This window comes from Rana temporaria, chromosome 7, assembly GCF_905171775.1.
Source record: "Rana temporaria chromosome 7, aRanTem1.1, whole genome shotgun sequence".
Taxonomy (NCBI): domain Eukaryota; kingdom Metazoa; phylum Chordata; class Amphibia; order Anura; family Ranidae; genus Rana; species Rana temporaria.
In genome coordinates, this window is record NC_053495.1 from 48,253,703 (window position 1) to 48,275,607 (window position 21,905).

The 21,905-nt window shown below is 43.3% G+C and overlaps 1 protein-coding gene across 1 annotated transcript; it reads right to left on the minus strand.

Annotated features, from left to right (window-relative positions):
• Positions 1 to 1,014: 1,014 nt before the first annotated feature.
• On the minus strand, positions 1,015 to 21,057 carry LOC120945278 (synapsin-2-like). Its single transcript, XM_040359326.1, has 2 exons — positions 20,553 to 21,057; positions 1,015 to 2,078 (listed from the first exon to the last, which is right to left on the minus strand). Exons 1-2 carry the CDS (start codon positions 20,675 to 20,677, stop codon positions 1,943 to 1,945), a joined length of 261 nt encoding a protein of 86 aa, XP_040215260.1. The 5' UTR covers positions 20,678 to 21,057; the 3' UTR covers positions 1,015 to 1,942.
• Between the last annotated feature and the right edge of the window lie 848 nt (positions 21,058 to 21,905).

Sequence of the window (21,905 nt, forward strand, 5' to 3'; positions counted from 1 at the left end):
GCCTCTTCGCTAGTGATGAAAATTTAACACTGTTTAAGACCAGCTAGGGAACAATTCCAAAAGGGCAAGTAGAAGGCTCTTTTGGTGATTCTACTGCATATGATGTGTTGCCAGCAGCAGAATCAAGTGTGTGATATACAGTACACTAGTCAAAACACAGATACTACTTAAAGGTCAGATACATTTACAATTTTCTGGGTGAACAAAATGAGAACTTTGCTGCATGCTTTTACAATCTGATGTACATATGTAAGCTTTTGTGGAGTGATTTTTTGTTGTTTAAACTTAATGGGCCCACCATAAAAAGATCATATGAACCACTGGGAACATATTATGCACATTTGTGGTTTCTTTCACTGTACTTCAAAGACAAGTACTCTGTTATAATGAACCATTTAGTCACGCGTTCAGGAACCTGAGCATCACCCTCACACATTCCCCTAATGGCAATCGTTTTTTTTCTTCTATGGGGGTTATTTATGAAAGGCAAATCCACTTTGCACTTGTAGCCGCTGAATTCTTGATTCTCCTCCTCCCCCTCCTGCAAACATTCAGCGGCTGCATGGAGGAATGTAGAAAGCTAATTTCCTCTATATGCGCCCCCCCTGCCGATCCTCCTATCCAGGCACACAGGGCGGGCTGTAAGGGCGAACATCTCCTCCTCCTGTGTATCACAGAGCTGGCTGGGTCTGTGTTCGGCGGCGGTGCTGTAACGCGGTCCCACCTCCCTACACCAGTTTGTGTGATAGGCGGAACACTGATTCTATCTACTATCACACAAGCCAGTGTAGGGGGGCGGGACCGTGTTACAGCGTCACCGCCAAACACAGACCCAGCCAGCTCCGTGATACACAGGGGCAGGAGAGAGGGGAGCGAGTCCGGCCCTGACTGCAGCCTCAACTCAAAGCGGCACCAGGGCAGGCGGCCTCCTGGAAAATTCTTTTGGTATCCCTGTAGACCAGTCCGGCCCTGGTGTGCGCTATTCTCTGGGGTTCTATTTATATATACTTTATATACTGAATATACTATATACTGTCTTTATAGCAGCACCAACTTTAGATATCCAGGTTTAGGGTGCCCCCCACATCAGACTTTTCTTGTCGGAATTTCCGATCGTGTGTACGCGGTATAACAGAAGGCCGATGATGGGGCATTCTTGCCTGCCCTCTTACTACTGGGGCGTTCTTTCCCCAACTGACCATTGATGCCAAGGTATTCTGCCCACTACTAACTTCAAACACATGGGCATTATTACTGATACTGACAGCTGATGCTGGGAACACTTGACTCCCACTGCTCAGCAATGGGCAATAACTTACCTAACGTATTTACTCCTAACATCTGCACTCTATAATCTGTGTTGTATGTTTCACACTGATGATCGCTGCCCTGTGCTATGTTGTATGTTACATTATCATTACTAAAGATAAGATTGCATCTGTTCATAACTGGTTTTGGGTCCGAACTTGGAGTCAGCTATTATTCCTGGTCCAATAAGAGGATGTATGTAAAGGGGTAGGGATGCTCATAACATAATAACATAATTTACATAAGATGGCCATATATTTCAATGACATTGAGCACGCTACATGAGCCGCCAGAGCATTCCCCTTTCCCATGTTCAAAAGTTGGAAAATATGCAATAAATGTAGCTGGAATTCAAGGCCTTTTAAGGGAGGTGTAAGGATCATGATAACTAGCAATTTGCTTATCACTCTACTATAAAATTGTACATTAGATAACATCTGCAATACATCATGGAAAATTTACAGAAACTGATTGTAGAAACTTGACATTCATGAAGGTTATACATTGATATTGGTTACATTTTACAGCATTTTCTCAGAGGCAACCAGTTATTAGCACAAACGCAGGAGCCAGTTAGAAGTGTAGAGGCCTTTGTTTCCTGAAGCTTATTACACAGAACTGGCAATCTGCTCAATTATTCTGAGAATAGACTGGCAAAAGACTTCCTCAGATTGCGAATAGTGTCTGCTTTGGCTTCATCCTCATTGCTTGATGATCTGAAGAAGGATGACTGGGTGAAGTTGAAGGCATTGGTCAAAGACTGAGACTTGCTAGATAAACATCAGAAAAAAAAATTAGTACAACCGTGTTTTAATAGGAAAATAAATGATACCTTAAGAGCCGGTTCACACTGGGGAGGCACGACTTCGGGGGCAACTCGGCAAGGCGTCCTGAAGACTTCAGAGGCGACTTGCAAAATGACTTCTCTATAGAAGTCAATGCAAGTTGCCCCGAGTCGCCCCCAGAGTCGTACAAGAACCTTTTTCTAAGTCTGAGCGACTTGCGCTGCTCCTATTAGAACGGTTCTATTGAATAGAATGGGACGCGACTTGTCAGGCGGCTGAGTTGCCTGACGAGTCGCCCCAGTGTGAACCGGCTCTAACAGCTAAGACCATACAAGACCAAGTCTTGAGATATGAGATGAAGCACATTTTACTTAACTGAAGACATATGTCATTGATATAATCAGGGCTTTTTTTCAGCATCTATTGTTGCTGGGGGACTCCTATGGTACTGTGAGACAATTGTTGCTAGGAGACATCTACTGTGGAGGGAGGGGTCTATTTCTGATAGCTGTTCAAAGTCTATTGTTGCTGAGGGTGCTCTATTGTTGCTGGCTACAGGGGATCTATTTCACTTCCTATCATTAACAAATTACATACAAATTACTTAGCACCACAAATTGATACTTGGTTCTGTATTCATTACTGAGAGATGGGTAGGGGGTGGAATCAAGGAATGGTGCTCGGAGGTGGGTAGCAGGTGGAATCAAGGAATGGTGCTCGGAGGTGGGTAGGGGGTGGAATCAAGGAATGGTGCTCGGAGGTGGGTAGGGGGTGGAATCAAGGAATGGTGCTCAGAGGTGGGTAGCAGGTGGAATCAAGGAATGGTGCTCGGAGGTGGGTAGGAGCGGAATCAAGGAATGGTGCTCGGAGGTGGGTAGGGGGTGGAATCAAGGAATGGTGCTCAGAGGTGGGTAGCAGGTGGAATCAAGGAATGGTGCTCGGAGGTGGGTAGGGGGTGGAATCAAGGAATGGTGCTCGGAGGTGGGTAGGGGGTGGAATCAAGGAATGGTGCTCAGAGGTAGGTAGCAGGTGGAATCAAGGAATGGTGCTCGGAGGTGGGTAGGGGGTGGAATCAAGGAATGGTGCTCGGAGGTGGGTAGCAGGTGGAATCAAGGAATGGTGCTCGGAGGTGGGTAGGGGGTGGAATCAAGGAATGGTGCTGGGAGGTGGGTAGGGGGTGGAATCAAGGAATGGTGCTCAGAGGTGGGTAGGGGGTGGAATCAAGTAATTGTGCTCGGAGGTGGGTAGGGGTTGGAACTAAGGAATGGTGCTCGGAGGTGGGTAGGGGGTGGAACCAAGGAATGGTGCTCGGAGGTGGGTAGGGGGTGGAACCAAGGAATGGTGCTCGGAGGTGGGTAGGGGGTGGAACCAAGGAATGGTGCTCGGAGGTGGGTAGGGGGCGGAACCAAGGAATGGTGCTCGGAGGTGGGTAGGAGGTGGACACAAGAGGTGACTTGGAAGGAGGGAGTTCCTGCACCTATTCTCTGAGAAAATATAATAATTGTTATTATTATTATTATTATTATTATTATTATTATTATTATTATCAATAACCGTTACCCAATATGGCTCTCTGAATTTTTTTCAGAGAGTGTAGTGGTACCACTAGCTCAGTGCCATTCTATTTTTTCTAAACAGTAGGGCATATGGATAAGATTATTAAATCATCTTTTTTAATGCAGGTGTACTGTATAGGATAAATATATATACTCGCTGGCCACTTTATTAGGTACACCTCGCTAGTACCAGGTTAGACCGCTCTTTGCCTTCAAAACTGCCTCAATTATTTGTGGCACAGATTCAACAAGGTGTTGCAAACATTCCCCAGAGATTTTGGTCCATATTGACATGATAGCATCACACAGTTGCTGCACATTTGTCGGCTACACATACGTGACATGATTCTTCTGTTCCATCACATCCCAAATGTCTCTATTAGACAGAGATATGGTGACTAGTGTTGCTCGCGAATATTCGTATTGCGAATATTCGTTACGAATATTGCATATTCTATTATTCGCGAATAACTAGAATATCGCGGCCAAAATTCGCTATTACGAATATTCACATTTTTTCAATTTTTTTTTTTTTTTTTAAAACAGATCACATCCTAGTGATCTCCATCGACGTTTAAAAGCATTGCTGGTATGATTAGAGACCCTGGGCCGAGTAGCTAAGCTGAGGCGATCCTTTTATGTTGACGAATATTCGCTATCACGAATATTCGTATTACGATTATTCGCGAATACTTTCTCCGCCCTTCTTTTGCATCAGAGCCAATCAGAGTTCTCCTACCACAGTTTTTAGAGGTTAGCAACCTCCATAGCAACCAATAGGAACCTGCCTGCACGACCAGTATATAAGATCACTCCCAGCAGTATTTCAGTGCAGATTCACAAGGTGGCTAGAGAGAGTGGAGTGTTTCTGTGCGTTTTTCCAGTGTATCACATCTTCAAAGAATTTTCCATCTTTTGTCCCGTGTCATCATTTGCATTTCACCTCTTTAATGAGAATATAACTGTTTAACATAAAGACATTTAAGAGATGTCAACGTAAACGGTTTACTTGGCTTTTTTTTAACTCAACAGAATCAGGGGCCCCAGTGTGCGGTTGATCTTTACCTAACTCAATACAGGTCAGTCTAGAGGAGAGATCTGTATTTTCCAAATCTATGGTTATTCAATATTTATTAAACTAATCAATATACAAATTGGTCAAAGTAAACCCTCAAATCTATATAATAATGTATTTATTTTATTAATACCTTGTTGTTAGTTGCAGGGTCCATTACGTAAAACCACACTTTTTCCAAAGGGCAGGTGAAATTGAATGTTTCAGAATTTCGCAATCAATTTCGCATTCGCATTAGCGAAATTTCACGAATTTTTTTTTTGGATAAAATATCACGAATATTCGATTTTAGCGAATATTTCACGAATATTCGTCTATATATTCGTGATATATCGTGAAATCGAATATGGCGTATTCCGCTCAACACTAATGGTGACTGTGAAGGCCATTGGAGAACAGTGAACTCATTTTCATGTTCAAGAAACCAGTTTGAGATGATTTGAGTTTTGTGATATGATGCATTATCCTGCTGGAAGGAGCCATCAGAAGATGGGTACACTGTAGTCATAAAGGGATGGACATGGTCAGCAACAATTCTCAGGTAGGCCGTGACATTTAAACAATGCTTAGTTGGTATTAAAGTGCCCAAAGTGTGTGAAGAAAATATCTCCCACACCATTACACCACCAGCCTGAACCGTTGATACAAGTCAGGATGGATCATGTGTGAAAATCCCAATATATAGCAGTTTTTGAAAAACTCAGATCAGCCCGTCTGACACCAACAATAATGCCACGTTCAAAATCACTTAAATCCCCTTTCTTTGGTTTGAACAGCAAGTTGTCTTCACCATGTCTAGATGCCTAAATGCATTGAGTTGTTGCCATGTGATTGGCGGATTAGCCATTTGTATTACCTAGAAATTGAACAGGTGTATCTAATAAAGTGGCTGGTAAGTATATATATATATATATATATATATATATATATATATTTTTTTTTTTTTTTTTTTTTTTTTCACACACATACACACAGCTACTGGGGTGGCACCAATATACGGCACCACAGATTGTCTGTATCTAGGGTTTCCACTGCTGCTATGAAGCTGACCACTTTCAGGAGAAATCATCACCCTGCTACAGTATGAAAAAAAGAAAGAACTAGAAGCAAACCTAAACATCAGGGAAATATTCAAATGGTTTATTTTTATATATTTTTTATGTTGCATGAAAAACAACCATTGTACTGAAATGTACTACATACTATGGTAAAATCAATAAGATGTAAGTATGTGCTGTCTGCTGAAGTCACTGAGCCAGTCAAAGCCCTGGATCGATCCTGACGTTAAAGTCGGGATCCACCCAGACTCCTGAGTAGCAGCTGGCTCAGCCTCTAAGCGAGTTACTGGGAGACTGAGCCAGATGCTCCCGCCCCCTCCACAGCCCAGCGCTGTAGTGAACACTGGAGGGGCAGAGTAGAGAGCAAGTGAATGACAAGCTTTGGACATTTAACCATTCGTTTCTTTGGAAAGTGTGTTTTACTGTAAAACACATAAATAATCGGCACACTGTACTAACCATACTAAAAGGCAGAAGTATGAATGCAACCTTACAGGATCTTCATTGACAATGAATCATGATTAAATGTTTATTTCTAGCAAATGAAGAGATCAAAATCCTCAATTAAAGAGGAACTGAATTCTGGTGGTGTGCCCAAATAAGGCAGACAGAGAGCAAAGGACTGGGCACCTTGCCTATTTCTTCATGCAGCTGATTTCTCTCCATTGCTGCCTTACCATGCCTTGTTCTGTACTGTATCTCTGTATGAAGGTATCTATGTTGGTACAAGCAGGATTTTGCTTCCTCAAGCTATAGTCTCCAGCAAGGGGAACAGTGACATGCAGTGATGACATCACCAAATATCACTCAACATCTCCTGAGACTAGCATTCAGAAGTAGCACGTGTACACACAATCGTTTTTCGGGTTGTAAAACATTAAGTTTTTCAGGCTCTAGAAAAAACTAAGTTTTTTTCAACTCGATCATTAAAACGGCCTTGCCTACACACAATCGTGAAAAAAAATGCTCTAGCAAAGCATGGTGACGTACAACACGTACTTCCGCACTATAAAGGGGAAGTTCCATGCGGATGGCGCCACCCTTGGGGCTGTTTTTGCTGATATCATGTTAGTAAAAGACGATTCGCGCTTTTCAGTCTGTTACAGCGTGATGAATGTGCTTACTCCATTACGAACGCTAGTTTTACCAGAACGAGCGCTCCCGCCTCATAACTTGCTTCTGAGCATGCGCAGGTTTTTCACGTCGTTAAAGCCCACACACGACCATCTTTTACAACCCGAAAAACGATCGTGTGTCCGCGGAATTAGATCTCACACTGCAGATATACTGTACAGCTATGAGGCTGTAGACACAGGAGTGCCTAGGCACACTCACATATCAGGAAGTGCACTGAAAGACAAGATTTAAGGGTACTGCTTAGGCACAATAATATTTCCACAGTAGATGTTCCCAGTAACATAACAAATCTTCACTTTTGGGACTTTAGGTCCACTTTAGTGAATTCCTTATAAAGTGGCAGCTTTAAGGGGTTGTAAACCCTCGCTGTTTTTCACCTCAATGCATTCTATAAATTTAGGTGAAAAACCTCTTGTAGTGCACCAGCCCCCTCAGCCCCCTTTTACCCCCCCTTTGACTGCTGTCAATTAAAATCCAATAATGCTGGAGACAGGGGCATGGCAAAGTCCTGCTGTCTACATCAATGGACGCAGCAACAGGACTCGGGAGCGAGCCCACATGGATGCCCCAAGGGTAGAGCGCTTCTCAGACGGGACACTCGGAAAGAGGAGGAGCCAGGAGCGTGGCTGAGGGACCCCAGAAGAGGAGGCCACTCTGTGCAAAAGCAACTGCACAGAGGAGGTAAATATGAAATGTTTGTTTTGTTGTTTTTTAAATCTTTGAACCCTTACATATCCTTTCAACCATTGAAGCAAGACAAAAATAGTAATTCAACTGAAACAAAAATTTTGGGTAGAAAAAGGGAAAATAGATGGCAAAAGTAGACCTAAAATCAATTGTACTATAGCTAATGGTTGTATTAGCTTTGCTATATTACGTCGAGCGACGTGCTGACGTCATCCCCCCTCATCGCTGTAATCTCTATACAAGCGTTTTTTTTCCTGGAAGCGTCCGGCCGGTGCTACAGGCTTGAAGCTTTTGAATATCATCTGAAATGTGAGTTGGATACCTGTGTGCTTGTTTTAAATAAAATACTCCTGGTTTTATGCTATGGAAGCACTTCTTTCTTTCATATGATCCCTGCCATTGAGTCTATCTGTGAAGCTCTGTTATACCGTGGACACACCACTAACCAGTTCCCTATTGGAGTGATATGCTGGGTTTGGTCCATGAGGACCTTTGTATCTGGTAAGCAGATTTTTGAATAACGGTGGTGGATTCACATGAGGTTTGCTGGGATCAAAAGTTTTCATCAGCTGGATTGTGCACGGGTGTTTAATTTGAAACTCATCTATGGACTGTCTTCACTCACTGGGACATTATACATAACTTTTGATTATTGATTTTTGGTTTTTCTGATCTTTTCATTTTTTATCATTACATTTTTATTTTTACGTTTAATTAATCTCCATCCTCTACTGTGATTCACTTTACATTGGATGGAGAGGGTATTGACTTATTTACATGTTCACTTGTAGGTTTGGTTCCAAGTCGGTTGGAGCCATATTTATTAATATGTATCACTGTAATTTGATATGTACCACTTTTTTCATTACTGTCTGTTATTAATTTATCACCAGGCACGGTAGTTTTATATTGGGCTTTATGTCCCTTATACGTGTTTCCTTAATAGGAATATCACTTTTTGGTTTAGCGCAATTACACTTTTTCCATCAGTGCACATCAGTGAAGAAGAAAAATTACTTATTTGCAAAATTTTGTAACAGAAACTAAGAAAAACTTTTTTCGTTTTATTCTTCCAAATTCTCGGTCTTTTTTTTGTTTGTTTAGCAAAAAATAAAATAACTAGTGGTGATTAAATACCACCAAAAATAAGCTCTGTCTCAAAAAAATTATAAACATTTTATCTGGGTACAGTGTTGCATGACCGTGCAATTGTCAAAGTGCGACCGCGCTGAAAGCTGAAAATTGGCCTGGGCAGGAAGGGAGTGAAAGTGCCAGTATGTGACAGTAAAGTATAGTATATACGAATGTCTCTTTTTGGACAAGGTGTGATAGTTCAGTCATCTCTTGTCAGAAGGAATGCAATATTTTCAGATTAGTGACTAAAACCAAGCACTTCCTCCTTTTTGAGTGATCTCCACTGGTAATAACCGCATTGCGCTCACGTGATAGGATGTGTTTCTAATAATATAACTGCTTAGCACTGAATGCAAAATAAGGAAAGATCACTTTGTACTGTTACATAATGCACTTGCAGGTGTAAAAGACAAAAATAATGTTAAAAAAACTAAAATCATGCAGTTTTAAAATCTGCAACTTCAAAAGCAAAATACACACTTAAAAAATAATACAATTCTGATTATATATGTATCCAAACTACAAGCTACAAGCTATCACATGCCAAAGAAGGAAGGGAATTGAAATTGAAATATATCCCTGTTCTACTGGCAGGGTATCAGTCATCGGCAAATGTAATTATATTTACTTAAAGGTGCTGCTGATATACAAAAACGATTATTGAGTTATGTTCTCTAGTGCTGGCTCCTTTAGTTGAGATTAATGTATTGTAAAAATTACAGATATGTTTCTGTAGAGCCATTAAATAAAACACATAAATGGAAAAAAATGTAACCATTAATTTACCAATTCTTTGTGTATTTTCTATTTATGATTGTGCAGAAATTTTAAACACTGGGCCAGATTCAAGAAGCACTTGCGCCCGTGCAACCATAGGTTGCGCGGCGCAAGTGCTTACTTGCTCCGGTGTAACGAGTGCTCCTGATTCAGGAACCTCGTTACACCGACTGCAGCCTAGGATATGACAGACATAAGCCTCCTTATGCCTTCATATCTCTTGCGTTGGCCGCTAGGGGGCGCGGCCATTGTGATCGGCGTATAGTATGCAAATTGCATACTACCACCGATTCACAAAAGTTGCGTGGGCCCTGCGCACGCAAGGTACGGAGTTTCCGTACGGCGACTTTAGCGCAAGGTTGCTCCTGCTGTAGCAGGGGCAACCAATGCTAAAGTATAGCCGCCCTTCCCGCTCGTGAAATTTAAATTTCACGTCGTTTACGTAAGTGATTCGTGAATGGCGCTGGACGCCATTCACGTTCACTTAGAAGCAAATGACGTCCTTGCGACGTCATTTGCCGCAATGCACGTCGGGAAAGTTTCCCGACGGAGCATGCGCTGTTCGCTCGGCGCGGGAGCGCGCCTAATTTAAATGATTCCCGCCCCCGGCGGGATCATTTACATTAGGCAGCCTTACGCCCGGCTATTTAGCATATCGCCCGCGCAATTTACGGAGCTACTGCTCCGTGAATCGCGGGCATTTCAAAATATTTGCGTGGGCGCAGAGCAAACATCGTTGCCCTTTGCCCACGCAAATATTGCACGGATCTACCTGAATCTGGCCCATTGTGTTTTATGAATTATTTATCTGCCTCGAAGCTGCTGCCCATACATTATACACTTTTCTTATTTCATTTCTTTTAGATTTACCTTCAACTATGTAGTACAAGGGCCTGATTGCATACAAATCGAAAGCGTTTAGGTTTGACCTCATATTCTATGGTTTTGGTAAATCGAAAGAAAAATTGTACAAAAAAAATGTGTAACGTATCGGCAGCCTAACACACCAAGGGCTAGATTCAGTAAGAAGTTACATCGGCGTATCTGTTGATACGGCGCGTAACTTCTAGGATGCGCCGGCGTATCTTTTTTCTGTATTCAGAAAGCAAGATACGCCGGAATTTTGCTAAGATACGACCGACGTAAGTCTCTTACGCCATCGTATCTTAGGATGCATATTTACGCTGGCCGCTAGGTGGCGCTTCCGTTGATTTCGGCGTAGAATATGCAAATGAGCTAGATACGCCGATTCAGAAACATACGTGCGCCCGGCGGATTTTTTTATGTCGTTTACGTAAGGCTTTTTCCGGCGTAAGGTTACTCCTGCTATATGAGGAGTATCCAATGTTAAAGCGGGAGTTCACCCATAAAGGCCATTTCTGCTCTTTTACCCTTAGATGTATGCTCATTTAGTCTAGGGGAATCGGGTTGTTGTTTAAAAATCCGAGCATTACTTACCGTTGTAGAGGGCGATCTTCTTCGCCACTTCCGGGTATGGGTCTTCGGCAGTGGGCGTTCCTTCTTGATTGACAGTCTTCCGAAAGGCTTTCGACGGTCGCATCCATCGCGTCACGAGTAGCCGAAAGAAGCCGAACGTCGGTGCGGCTCTATACTGCGCCGTGCGCACCGACGTTCGGCTACTTTCGGAAAATCGTGACGGATGCGACCGTCGGAAGCCTTTCGGAAGACTGTCAATCAAGAAGGAACACCCAGTCCCGCAGCCCATACCCGGAAGTGGCGGAGAAGATCGCCCTCTACAACGGTAAGTAATGCTCGGATTTTTAAACAACAACCCGATTCCCCTAGACTAAATGAGCATCCATCTAAGGGTAAAAACACCATTTTACCGGCGAACCTCCGCTTTAAGTATGGACGTCGGGACAGCGTCAAATTTTGCGTAGTTTATGTCGTTTGCGTAAGTCGTTCGCGAATAGGGCTTTGCGTAAATTGCGTTCACGTCGAAAGCATTGACAATTTGCGACGTGATTAGGAGCATGCGCACTGGAATATGTTCACAAACGGAGCATGCGCCGTTCGTTAGAGACGTCATTTACGTGGGGTCATGTTTTATTTACATAAAACACGCCCACCTCTTCAGAATTTGAATTTGGCATGCTTACGCCAGCAGATTTACGATACGCCGCCGTAACTTAGGGCGCAGGTTCTTTGTGAATCCAGCCCCAGCCTCACTAAGTTACGGCGGCGTAGCATATCTGAGATACGCTACGCCCGCAAAAACTTACGGCGGGCTATCTAAATCTAGACCCTTGTGTGCTGTAGTATAGATTGAGGATGATTTCTAAGCCATTGTAAAATTTAGCCTAGCGCCATCTCAAGTGTTATTTTTATTGAATATTATGTAGGGCTGTGGAAATTAACTATTAATTCCTCTATTAATCATTAATTTTTTTGATCGAGCAAAATTCTTTTGATTGGTACTCACCTCTCCGTCGGCTTCCGGGTCTTCAGGGAGTTCCGTCGGAGATCCGGTGATGTCACGAACACCGGCTGGGCTTGCCGTGTCCATCTGAAGGGTTCCTTTGCTGTGCCTTCATATCTGCATGCCAGCGGGACCTTACTATCTGCCATACGCAAGGGCTGTGATGCCGCGTAAACGCGATCGTTTTTCAGCATGAAAAAAAAACGAAGTTTTTAAAAACGTCATTTAAAATGATCGTGTGCGAAAAACAACAAAAAAAAAAATTCGAACATGCTGCACTTTTTAACGTTTTTAAAAATGTTGTTTTTCGGGTTGTAAAAAATGATCGTGTGTGGGCTAAAACGGCTAAATTAAGTCTATTGTTGAAATAGATGAGGACGTGCATCTGATGATGATTAATGACAGTGAATAATCAAATTCCTTCAAGTGGATAGTGACATCAACGCGAGAAGACCTCAGAATAGTGCACAGATAGATAAGACACCTCCACCTTTTAAACACACTGCCCCTTACCAGAGGGAAAGTTCCCAACTAGAGATCTTCTGACGACAGATGGCTATCTCCCCAGCCAAGGGCTTATGTGGCAGGATATCCAAGAGTCACGATTTCATCCACAATGGGCCGAAGATATATATAGTTTGAAACAAATGTGGAGAAGGAAAAAAGCTGACATAGTGTGAATCCGTATGGCAGTTTATTAAAAAAAGGTTTAAAATCACACTTACAAGAAAGTAGATAAAATTCGCATTTGAAAATTTAGCCGGCCGGCTAGCACAACCCGTTCACTCCGGGACACAGTATGCGGTTAAAGACGTCAGCACGCCGCTACCCTACACCGTTTCGTCTTAGAAGACTTCGTCCAGGTGCCCCTTCCCTCTGGTAAGGGGCAGTGTGTTTAAAAGGTGGAGGTGTCTTATCTATCTGTGCACTATTCTGAGGTCTTCTCGCGTTGATGTCACTATCCACTTGAAGGAATTTGATTATTGACTGTCATTAATCATCATCAGATGCACATCCTCATCTATTTCAACAAGTTTAATGCACTATCATTGGGACTGTTTCATTATTGTGGATAACACTAATTGTTCCATGTGTATTCATCGCATCAGCATTATATCATCTAGTGTTACAGATATCTGTATGATCATAGTAGTTGCGTAGCTTGTTCTTAATTATATTTGTTTGTTGTGGGTATCTCACATTGTGAGTTGCTAGCATTGTAATTTTAATTTTTAGGTTCATCTATTAGACAGCGCAGTATTTTTACATTTTTCCCTTTTGGATATCATGACGTCATTGTCCTGGATCTCTACTTTGCCCAATCAAAGTGCAAAGTGTTCTCTGAATGGTGCCTGTGTGCAGCACATGAACAACCTCCTGTGGCCACTTAGCAGCAGGGCAGCCAGTCAGACTCCACAAGACAACCTAGTCCTAGGCAGAAACCTAGGAACCAGTGGATGTCCAAGAGGGCCTAGCATTAAACAAGAAGTATAGCCAAAGCTCTTTTGACCATACTTCTCCCGTGGGTTACAGGCGTGTACTTATTTCAGCACTCCTGTGACCCAGACTCAGCTGACAGTGGGCTGTTGTTGGATGACATCACTCAGCTGGTCCAGGCTCTGCAGGGATCCCAACAATAATGTTGGGATCTGCCCAGATTCCTGAGCAGCAGCTGGCTCAGCCTTTCAGCACCCAGCCCCCTCCACAGCCCAGTGCTCCAGTGGGGAAGAATGGTGATTGACAGTCCCTGCTCTGTGTTCAGAGCAAATCCAAGAACTGAGCGATCAGCGGTCTTTGATCTCTAATGCCGCGTACACACGACCGTTTTTTGAGTTGTAAAAAATTACGTTTTTAAGGGTCTAGAAAAAACAACGTTTTTTTCAACCCGATCATTAACACGGCCTTGCCTACACACGATCGTGAAAAAAAATGCTCTAGCAAAGCGCAGTGACATACAACACGTACGATGGCACTATAAAGGGGAAGTTCCATGCGGATGGCGCCACCCTTTGGGCTGCTTTTGCTGATTCCGTGTTAGTAAAAGACAATTTGCGATTTTCTGTCTGTTACAGCATGATGAATGTGCTTACTCCATTAAGAACGCTAGTTTTACCAGAACGAGCGCTCCCGTCTCATAACTTGCTTCTGAGCATGCACGTTTTTTTCACGTCGTTAAAGCCCACACCTTAAAAATGACGTGAAAAATTAGAGCATGTTCGAAATTTTTAATGCCTATTTTTTACATTGTGAAAAATGCTCTGGAGCCCACACACGATCGTTTTTAATGACATAAAAAAAAAACGTCATTTTTTACAACCCGAAAAATGGTTGTGTGTACGCGGCATTAGTTCTCAGTGTAGAGCAGGCGGGAGGACGTTCTAGATAAATATGTTGCTGTTTTTGTTTACATGCCTGCACTTCTCTTTTAACCTCTTAGGCTCCATTCACACCTAGGCGTTTTGTCGCCTGTATCCCGACGCTACAATACGCCGGAGGGTCGAAATTGCATTGTTCTCTATGGAGACTGTTCACATCTCCTAACGCAGAACGCCGTACGTCGATAGAACGCCGAACGCCGAATTTCAAAAAAGTCCTGGACCCTTTTTCGACGCGTGTATCGGGCGGTTTAGGCGTTCCGCATAGCCGACAATACAATGTAAAAAAACCGCGGTTTAAAACAACGCGTTTTGTCGCCCCAATTAGCGGGACAAAATGCCTATTTTTTGTCGCCGCAAATCACGGTACTTACGCCGCAAAACGCATACGCGAAGGTGTGAATGCAGCCTAAGCTTCTGAAGTAAACCAAGAGGTTAGCTCACTTGGTCAAAGCTGCCTGTCACTTTACAAGGGAGGATGCACTTGTAGACAGTTTGGGCCAGATTCACAAAGAGATACTGATACACCATCGTATCTCTGACTTACACTGGTCTTATCTATGCGTCTGATTCATAGAATCAGTTACGCATAGATATGGCTAAGATCCGACAGGTGTAACTGTGGTACACTGTCGGATCTTATTTGTAATTTAAAAATGGCGCGGGGGGCGTTCCCGCTGATTTATGTTGAATAATATTTAAATCAGCGAGATACGCGAATTCACGAACGTACGCGGACCCGACGCAGTGTTGTTACGACGTTTCCATAGCGGCTTTCCTGCTTCTATGAGGCGGAGCCAATGTTAAGTATAGCCGTCGTTCCCGCGTCGCTTTTGAATTTGTTTACGTTGTTTGCGTAAATCGTTCTGTAATACGGATGGACGTCGTTTACGTAAGCGTCGAAACCACTGACGTCCTAGTGACGTCAGTGGGAGCAATGCACGTCGGGAAAATTCACGGCCTGCGCATGCTCATTTAAATCGGCGCGGGGACGCGCCTGATTTAAATAGTACACTCCCCCTAGCCGCAGAATTTGAATTCCGCCGGGGGATTTGCGATACGCCGCTGCAAGTTTGGAGGTAAGTGGTTTGTGAATTACCCACTTGCCTCTCAAACTTGCGGCAGGGTATCTTAAATCAGATAGATCACGCAGATCTAAAGATCCGCTGATCTACCTGAATCTGGCCCACAGTTCCTCAAATGGTTTCCTTTCCTGGGTCACTGGGGGAGCATTCAATTGGATGCTGCTGCCCCATGTGACTCTGGCAGCCATCTTGGGTCATGCACAGACTATTTAATGCCCTGGATCCCAGGTTTAGCACGCATTTGCGAGTTGGTAGGATAGCCCACAGGTACTCCACCTGGTAGGTACAGTACTAGCCGCGGGGAAAGGTTTCTAATGAGGAGGAAAAACAAAAGGTTCACAACTTATCTGGACACCTGCCTGTTGGGCACAACACGGCCAGGCCACATTCTTCCTCTCTTTACAGATGCTGACAGTTTGGATACACTCTGCACGCTGTTGGAACTGTGAGTATTCCCATTTGGGCTGCCTTCCAACTGGGTTTTTGTGAACTTTCATTGCACTATGAGTGTGTTATTCCCCCGCACCGTGCTGCACCCCACCTACAAACTTAAAGGCAACAAGTTTTGAATAAAGTGGAGAGGGATTAGAACACCTGTCAGTTGTTATTGCTGTCTGTGCCCTTGTTAGAGAGTTTCTCCCTCTCTGTTTGTCCTGTTTATTGTTATCATCGAAAGCAAACGTAAGAGAAAATCTAAAATTTTGGGTTGACATCAGAACAGTAAAAGAGGGAAAATCTTTCAATGCAGACGTTAGTTCTAGTAATCCTTGTAACACCCCAGGATTTCCTCACTTTGGAGGGTTTTCCTCTCACTTCCTGTTTTGGATATCGGACAGGAAGTGAGCGACTGGAACACAGATTCCCCCCAAAAAATGATGGGAGATATAAACCTTCCTTACTTTAGCCTTTAATAACATTTTAGGCCTAAGAACCTTATTTATGGTAGTGCTAAGTGCAATTACTTGCTTTCCTGAATTCTGCTTGAAATATTGCCTAGCCCCAAGGCTTTCTTGCATACCATTTACTTTCCTGAAAGATCACAAGAAGCCTATTATTAAGATAAACATTTCTGACAACAGGCAAGTGAAGCCTTGGTGAAATGACGTGTCCATTAGCATGGCCTACAGCTAATTAAATGACCTGCACACCTGACCAGAGTGTTTTTAATATTTGGAGAAAGAGGTTAAGCAAATTAAATTAAATAGTCCATGCTTTTAAAAGATCACTGTTACTAGCAGGCATTGATGTATACTCATTACAGATGTTATTTAACCGCTTTAGCTCCAGACCATTATGCAGCTAAAGGACCAGACCACTTTTTGCGATTCGGCACTGCGTTGCTTTAACTGACAATTGCGCGGTCGTGCGACGTGGCTCCCAAACAAAATTGCCATCCTTTTTTTCCCCACAAATAGAGCTTTCTTTGGTGGTATTTGATCACCTCTGCGTTTTTTATTTTTTGCGCTATAAACAAAAATAGAGCGTCAATTTAAAAAAAATGCAATATTTTTTAATTTTTGCTATAATAAATATCCCCCAAAAATATATAAAAAAACAATGTTTTTCCTCAGTTTAGGCCGATACGTATTCTTCTACATATTTTTGGTAAAAAAATAAATCGCAATAAGCGTTTATTGATCAGTTCGCGCAAAAGATACAGCATCTACAAAATAGGGGATAGTTTTATGTCATTTTTATTAATATTTTTTTTTACTAGTAATGGCGGCGATCAGCGATTTTTATCGTGACTGCCACATTATGGTGGACACATCGGACACTTTTGACACCATTTTGGGACTATTGTCATTTTCACAGTAACTAGTGCTATAAAAATGCACTGATTACTGTGAAAATTACACTGGCAGTGAAGGGGTTAACCACTAGGGGGCGCTGAAGGGATTAAGTGTTCCCTAGGAAGTGATTCTTACTGTGTGGGGGCGTGGCCTGGTGTGACACATCACTGATCGTCTGTTCCGCTGACAGGGAACAGACGATCAGTGACACTGCCACTAGGAAGAATGGGGAAAGGTTTGTTTACACTTACCTCTCCCCGTTCTTCAGCTCTGTGACCCGATCGTGGGACACCGGCAGCAATCAGGTCCGTGGGTCCCATGGGCGTGGTCACGGAGCTCAGGACCGCGACCTACGTCTGGGCATCTTAAAGGAGACGTACAGGTACGTGGATATGCCCAGCTGTGCCGCTCTGCCAATGTATATCGCCGCGAGGTGGTACTTAAGTGGTAAAGTATACCTAAATTCTGATTTTTTTTTTCTTCTTAGACATTACATTTTGTCTTTCTTTTTTGTATCTCGGTGTAGCTGATCTCATCCAGCCTATTTGCAGCCTCTTCCTGCCTACATGCAAGTGAGGCCCGAAGTGGAGAAAAACAAAGAGGCAAGTAACGGAGGGCTGGGCATGACCAGGTGTATGGGAGCCAACAAAAGCGTTAAGCTGGAAGAGATGTGAAGGGGAGGTGGCAGGATGGAAAGTTTCTTGTAAGGGGAGGAGCAGTATAAAAAGGGGAGGCGTGGAACAGTGGAAGTGAGGAAGCAAACAGAAGGAGGCAGTTTTTCCCACTTACCCTCCCTGTGTTTTGTCTTGGTGTGTTGTTCGTTTGTTTTCTTTTCTTTCAGGATTATTGGATTTGGTTCGTCATAGCAGCGATGTAACGGTGTTGTCCTTGGTCTTTGATGGTGGAAGATAACAGACGTGATGTAAGTAGTGGGGGGTTCATCGGTGGTATGGACCCTCTGGGGTATTCCGGTGGAACGGTGTCTGCTGGAATACGGTTATGGTTGCACTGCGGGAAAAGGGGTCGTCTCCGAGCTGGTAATACGGCTGGAGGCCTGGTATGGAAAAAGGTTCTGCAGTATAGTGGTGGTAATGTTATGTTTGGGGTGCCGTGTGTGTGTGTTTAAAAGATGCCGTTATAAAATGTTATTTGGAAAATATTTAGTTATTTAATTAATTTGTTAATAAAAAGGCTGCTATGGCTAGTTATACTCCAAACTCAGGTGTGGTCTTTTTATTGGCGGGGTAAGGGAATGGGGTGTGGGGAGGATATAGAAAGGGGAAAAAGGTGGTATGGTAATAGGGGGTTACCAGACTACACTGGTCATGTGCTCCAGCAGCAGCTGTATGTGGTTGGACCTCCTAAGAGCCGGTTCACACTGGGGCGACTTGGGATCCGACTTGAAGTCGCCTCAAGTCGTCCCAAGTCGCGCTGTCGAGAAAAACAATGCAAGTGAATGGGAGCGGTTTTAATACACACGACTCGAGTCGCTCCGACTTCAAAAGAAGTTCCTGTACTACTTCAATCCGACTTGTAGGCGATTTGTACCCATTGATTTCAATGGAAGTCGCCTCCAAGTTTGATCCAAGTCTGATCGCTGTCTTAACTGAAGCGACTTTCCAGGAAGATAACATACATTTCTCAGGCAAACCTCTCCCTCCCCCTCCCTCCCCTAGAGCTGATTGTTGTTTGATTGGCCACTGGAAAGTCTCCTGTCTTGGAGACGACTTCAAGTCGTGTTGTAAATCGCCCCAGATCGCCCTGTGGTTCATGCTCAAGTCGTGTCGGAGTCGCCTCTGAAAGTCGCGCTGGAAGTCGTGTCGCCCCAGTGTGAACCGACTCTAAAGGTGACTTCAGTGGAAGTGCAGGATAACAAGCAGAAGAACAATTTAGAGACAAGAACACAGCATTGTCACCCTATAACAATGACGGCACTGCAGAGAGGAGAGGGAGAGGAGCGAGGCCTCAGGTGACTGCATCGCCGGAATGTGGGACAGGTTTTGTCTTTTTTTTTTTAAAGTCAGCGGGTACACTTTTTGTAGCGGCTGACTTTCAATAAACTGAAAAACTAGTAGAATTCCTCTTTAATATATTGTTACCCAGAATGGTTGGTAGCTGGGCAAGCATAGAATGGATTGCCAATGGTAATAACACAATTTAGCATATAAAGTGATTAACAGTAGGGACTAGGCATATGCTGACATTTGGCATCTAGATCAGCAGAAACAATAGCAAGGCCACTTCAAGTGCAGCAGTGAGCAGCAGAAAAAGATTAATCTTCCGAGTGCTGGAACTATACTGTCAGAGTGCATTTATGGTGCAGTCCAAGACTGACTGGCTATGCACCATCCAAAAGAAGAGGGGATGGTAGAGGAGGGGGCAAGGGTACAAAGGAGACTTAAAGAATAATTATAACAGGAAGAGCATTCCTTATGCCGCATACACATGTTCGTTTTTTGTGATGAAATAAAACAAAGTTTTTAAAAACGTCATTTAAAATGATCGTGTGTGGGCTTCACATCGTTTTTTGTCTCCAAAAAAACAACCCAAAAAAAATTCGAACAAGCTTCAATTTTTTATGTCGTTTTTCAAAATGTCGTTTTTTGTGTCATAAAAAATGATCGTGTGTGGGCTAAAACGAAGTTTTAAACAATGTTTTAAACCCGCGTATGCTCAGAAGCAAGTTATGAGACGGGAACTTGAAGGGAACAGAGTGCCGTTGTGCGTGTTGTACGTAACTGCGCTTTGCTAGAGCATTTTCAGAAAACTATGGTGTGTGGGCAACGTCGTTTTTTATGATGAAGTTAGAAAAACTTTGTTTTTTTTCATGATGACAAACGTCGTTTTATTTCATCACAAAAAACGACCGTGTGTACGCGGCATTAGAGATGTTCTTCTGCCGGCTATCTTTGGGAACCTTGAAGAACGTTGATGCACTTAACAACCGTCCCAGTTAACCTGCATGCAGTATAGATACAGTAAAGTCTCGGCACAGGTGCAAGGTAGATGTGGTTCAGATGAGGTAAAGGTTTGATATAATGCGAAATAGGGTTGGTATAGGTGTAGTCTAGGTTTAGAATAAGTGTAGTATAGACCAGTGTTTCTCAACTCCAGTCCTCAAGGTCGTGTTTTCAGGCTTACCATTATTTTGCACAGGTGATTTGATCAGTTTCACATAATATTTTATATTTGATAAGTAGACTGCTGCAGATCATACTAGCCACTGATCACAATGTATCATGTCATAACATATCTATATATAAATCTACAGTATATCATATAAGCAAATATCTCTGGCAATGAGCAAACTACTGCATCACATTATTTTTATCAATGTCTTACTTCAGCTGGGGATGAGGTGCAGCTTTTTGAGGTTGCTGATGTCTGGATTGTGACTCTATGTTCCTGGCAGCAGAAGACATGCGTTCTATTGAGGGAGGCTTCTGAACTGTGCTTGGTGATGACATCTGTGGCTCATTCTGTGGAAGCAGATCTTGACCAGGAGGCTTCTGAGTGTCCACATGGAAAGGATGTTGCTGGTTCTGTGTTTGCAATCCTTGGGGTTGCACTGGGCCCCCTAAGTTTAGTACAAGAAAAACTTTACTTTGTTAAAGCATTATTAGGATCAATAAATTCTCTAAAACTATATGGATTATATAACAGATTAATCCTCATTGGATGCCAAGGGTTGATTGACCTTGGACTTCTCTCTAGGGTCTTCAGTAGCAATATCTCTGCATGTGAATTTCCAAGACCATCCACCTATCATTGCCATCCTTTCACCTGATGTATTTTTTATTTGTACGGCATTATGGAGAATGAGCCAGAATCACCGATTCCTTATGCAGAACCGGAATGAGGAGATATTGCTGCTGTAATGAATATGAAACCCGTTTGTTACTCAGGCCTCCGCTGTCTATCTGATATAACCTCTGAAAGTGGGCTAACACTTTAAAAAGACAGTGTAAAGATTATTGATTGCGTGAGCAACCAGATTCCACTTTTCATCAGCAATTAGAACGATAAGGCTTGGTTCACACCTAAACCGGCCGCGGATCGCACAGCAACGCTGTCTGTCCCTGTTCTGTGTGTCAGGGACGAATCAGGGCAGAATCTTTGCCTGAATTCGGCCCTGAAATAGAGGCAAAGACTCACAGGGGTAGATTCAGATAGATCAGCGGATCTTTAGATCCGCGTAATCTATCTGATTTACGATCCGCCGGTGCAAGTTTTAGAGGCTAGTGCTGTATTCAGAAAGCACTTACCTCAAAACTTGCGGCGGCGTATCGTAAATCCCCCGGCAGAATTTAAATTCTGCGGCTAGGGGGAGTGTACTATTTAAATCAGGTGCGTCCCCGCGCCGATTTAACTGCACATGCGCCGCCGGCTAAATTTCCCAGCGTGCATTGCTCCAAATGACGTCGCTAGGACGTCATTGGTTTCGGCGTGAGCGTAACTTGCGTCCAGCCGTATTCTGAATCGACCTAAGCAAACGACGTAAAAATTCAAAACTCGGCGCGGGAACGACGGCCATACTTAACATAGGATACGCCGCATATAGCAGGGGTAACTATCCGCCGGAAAAAGCCTAACGCAAACGGCTTAAAAAAAAAACGACGGGCGGGCGTTCGTTTCCGAATCGGCAGATCTCCTCATTTGCATATTCGTCGCGTATACAAATGGAAGCGCCACCTA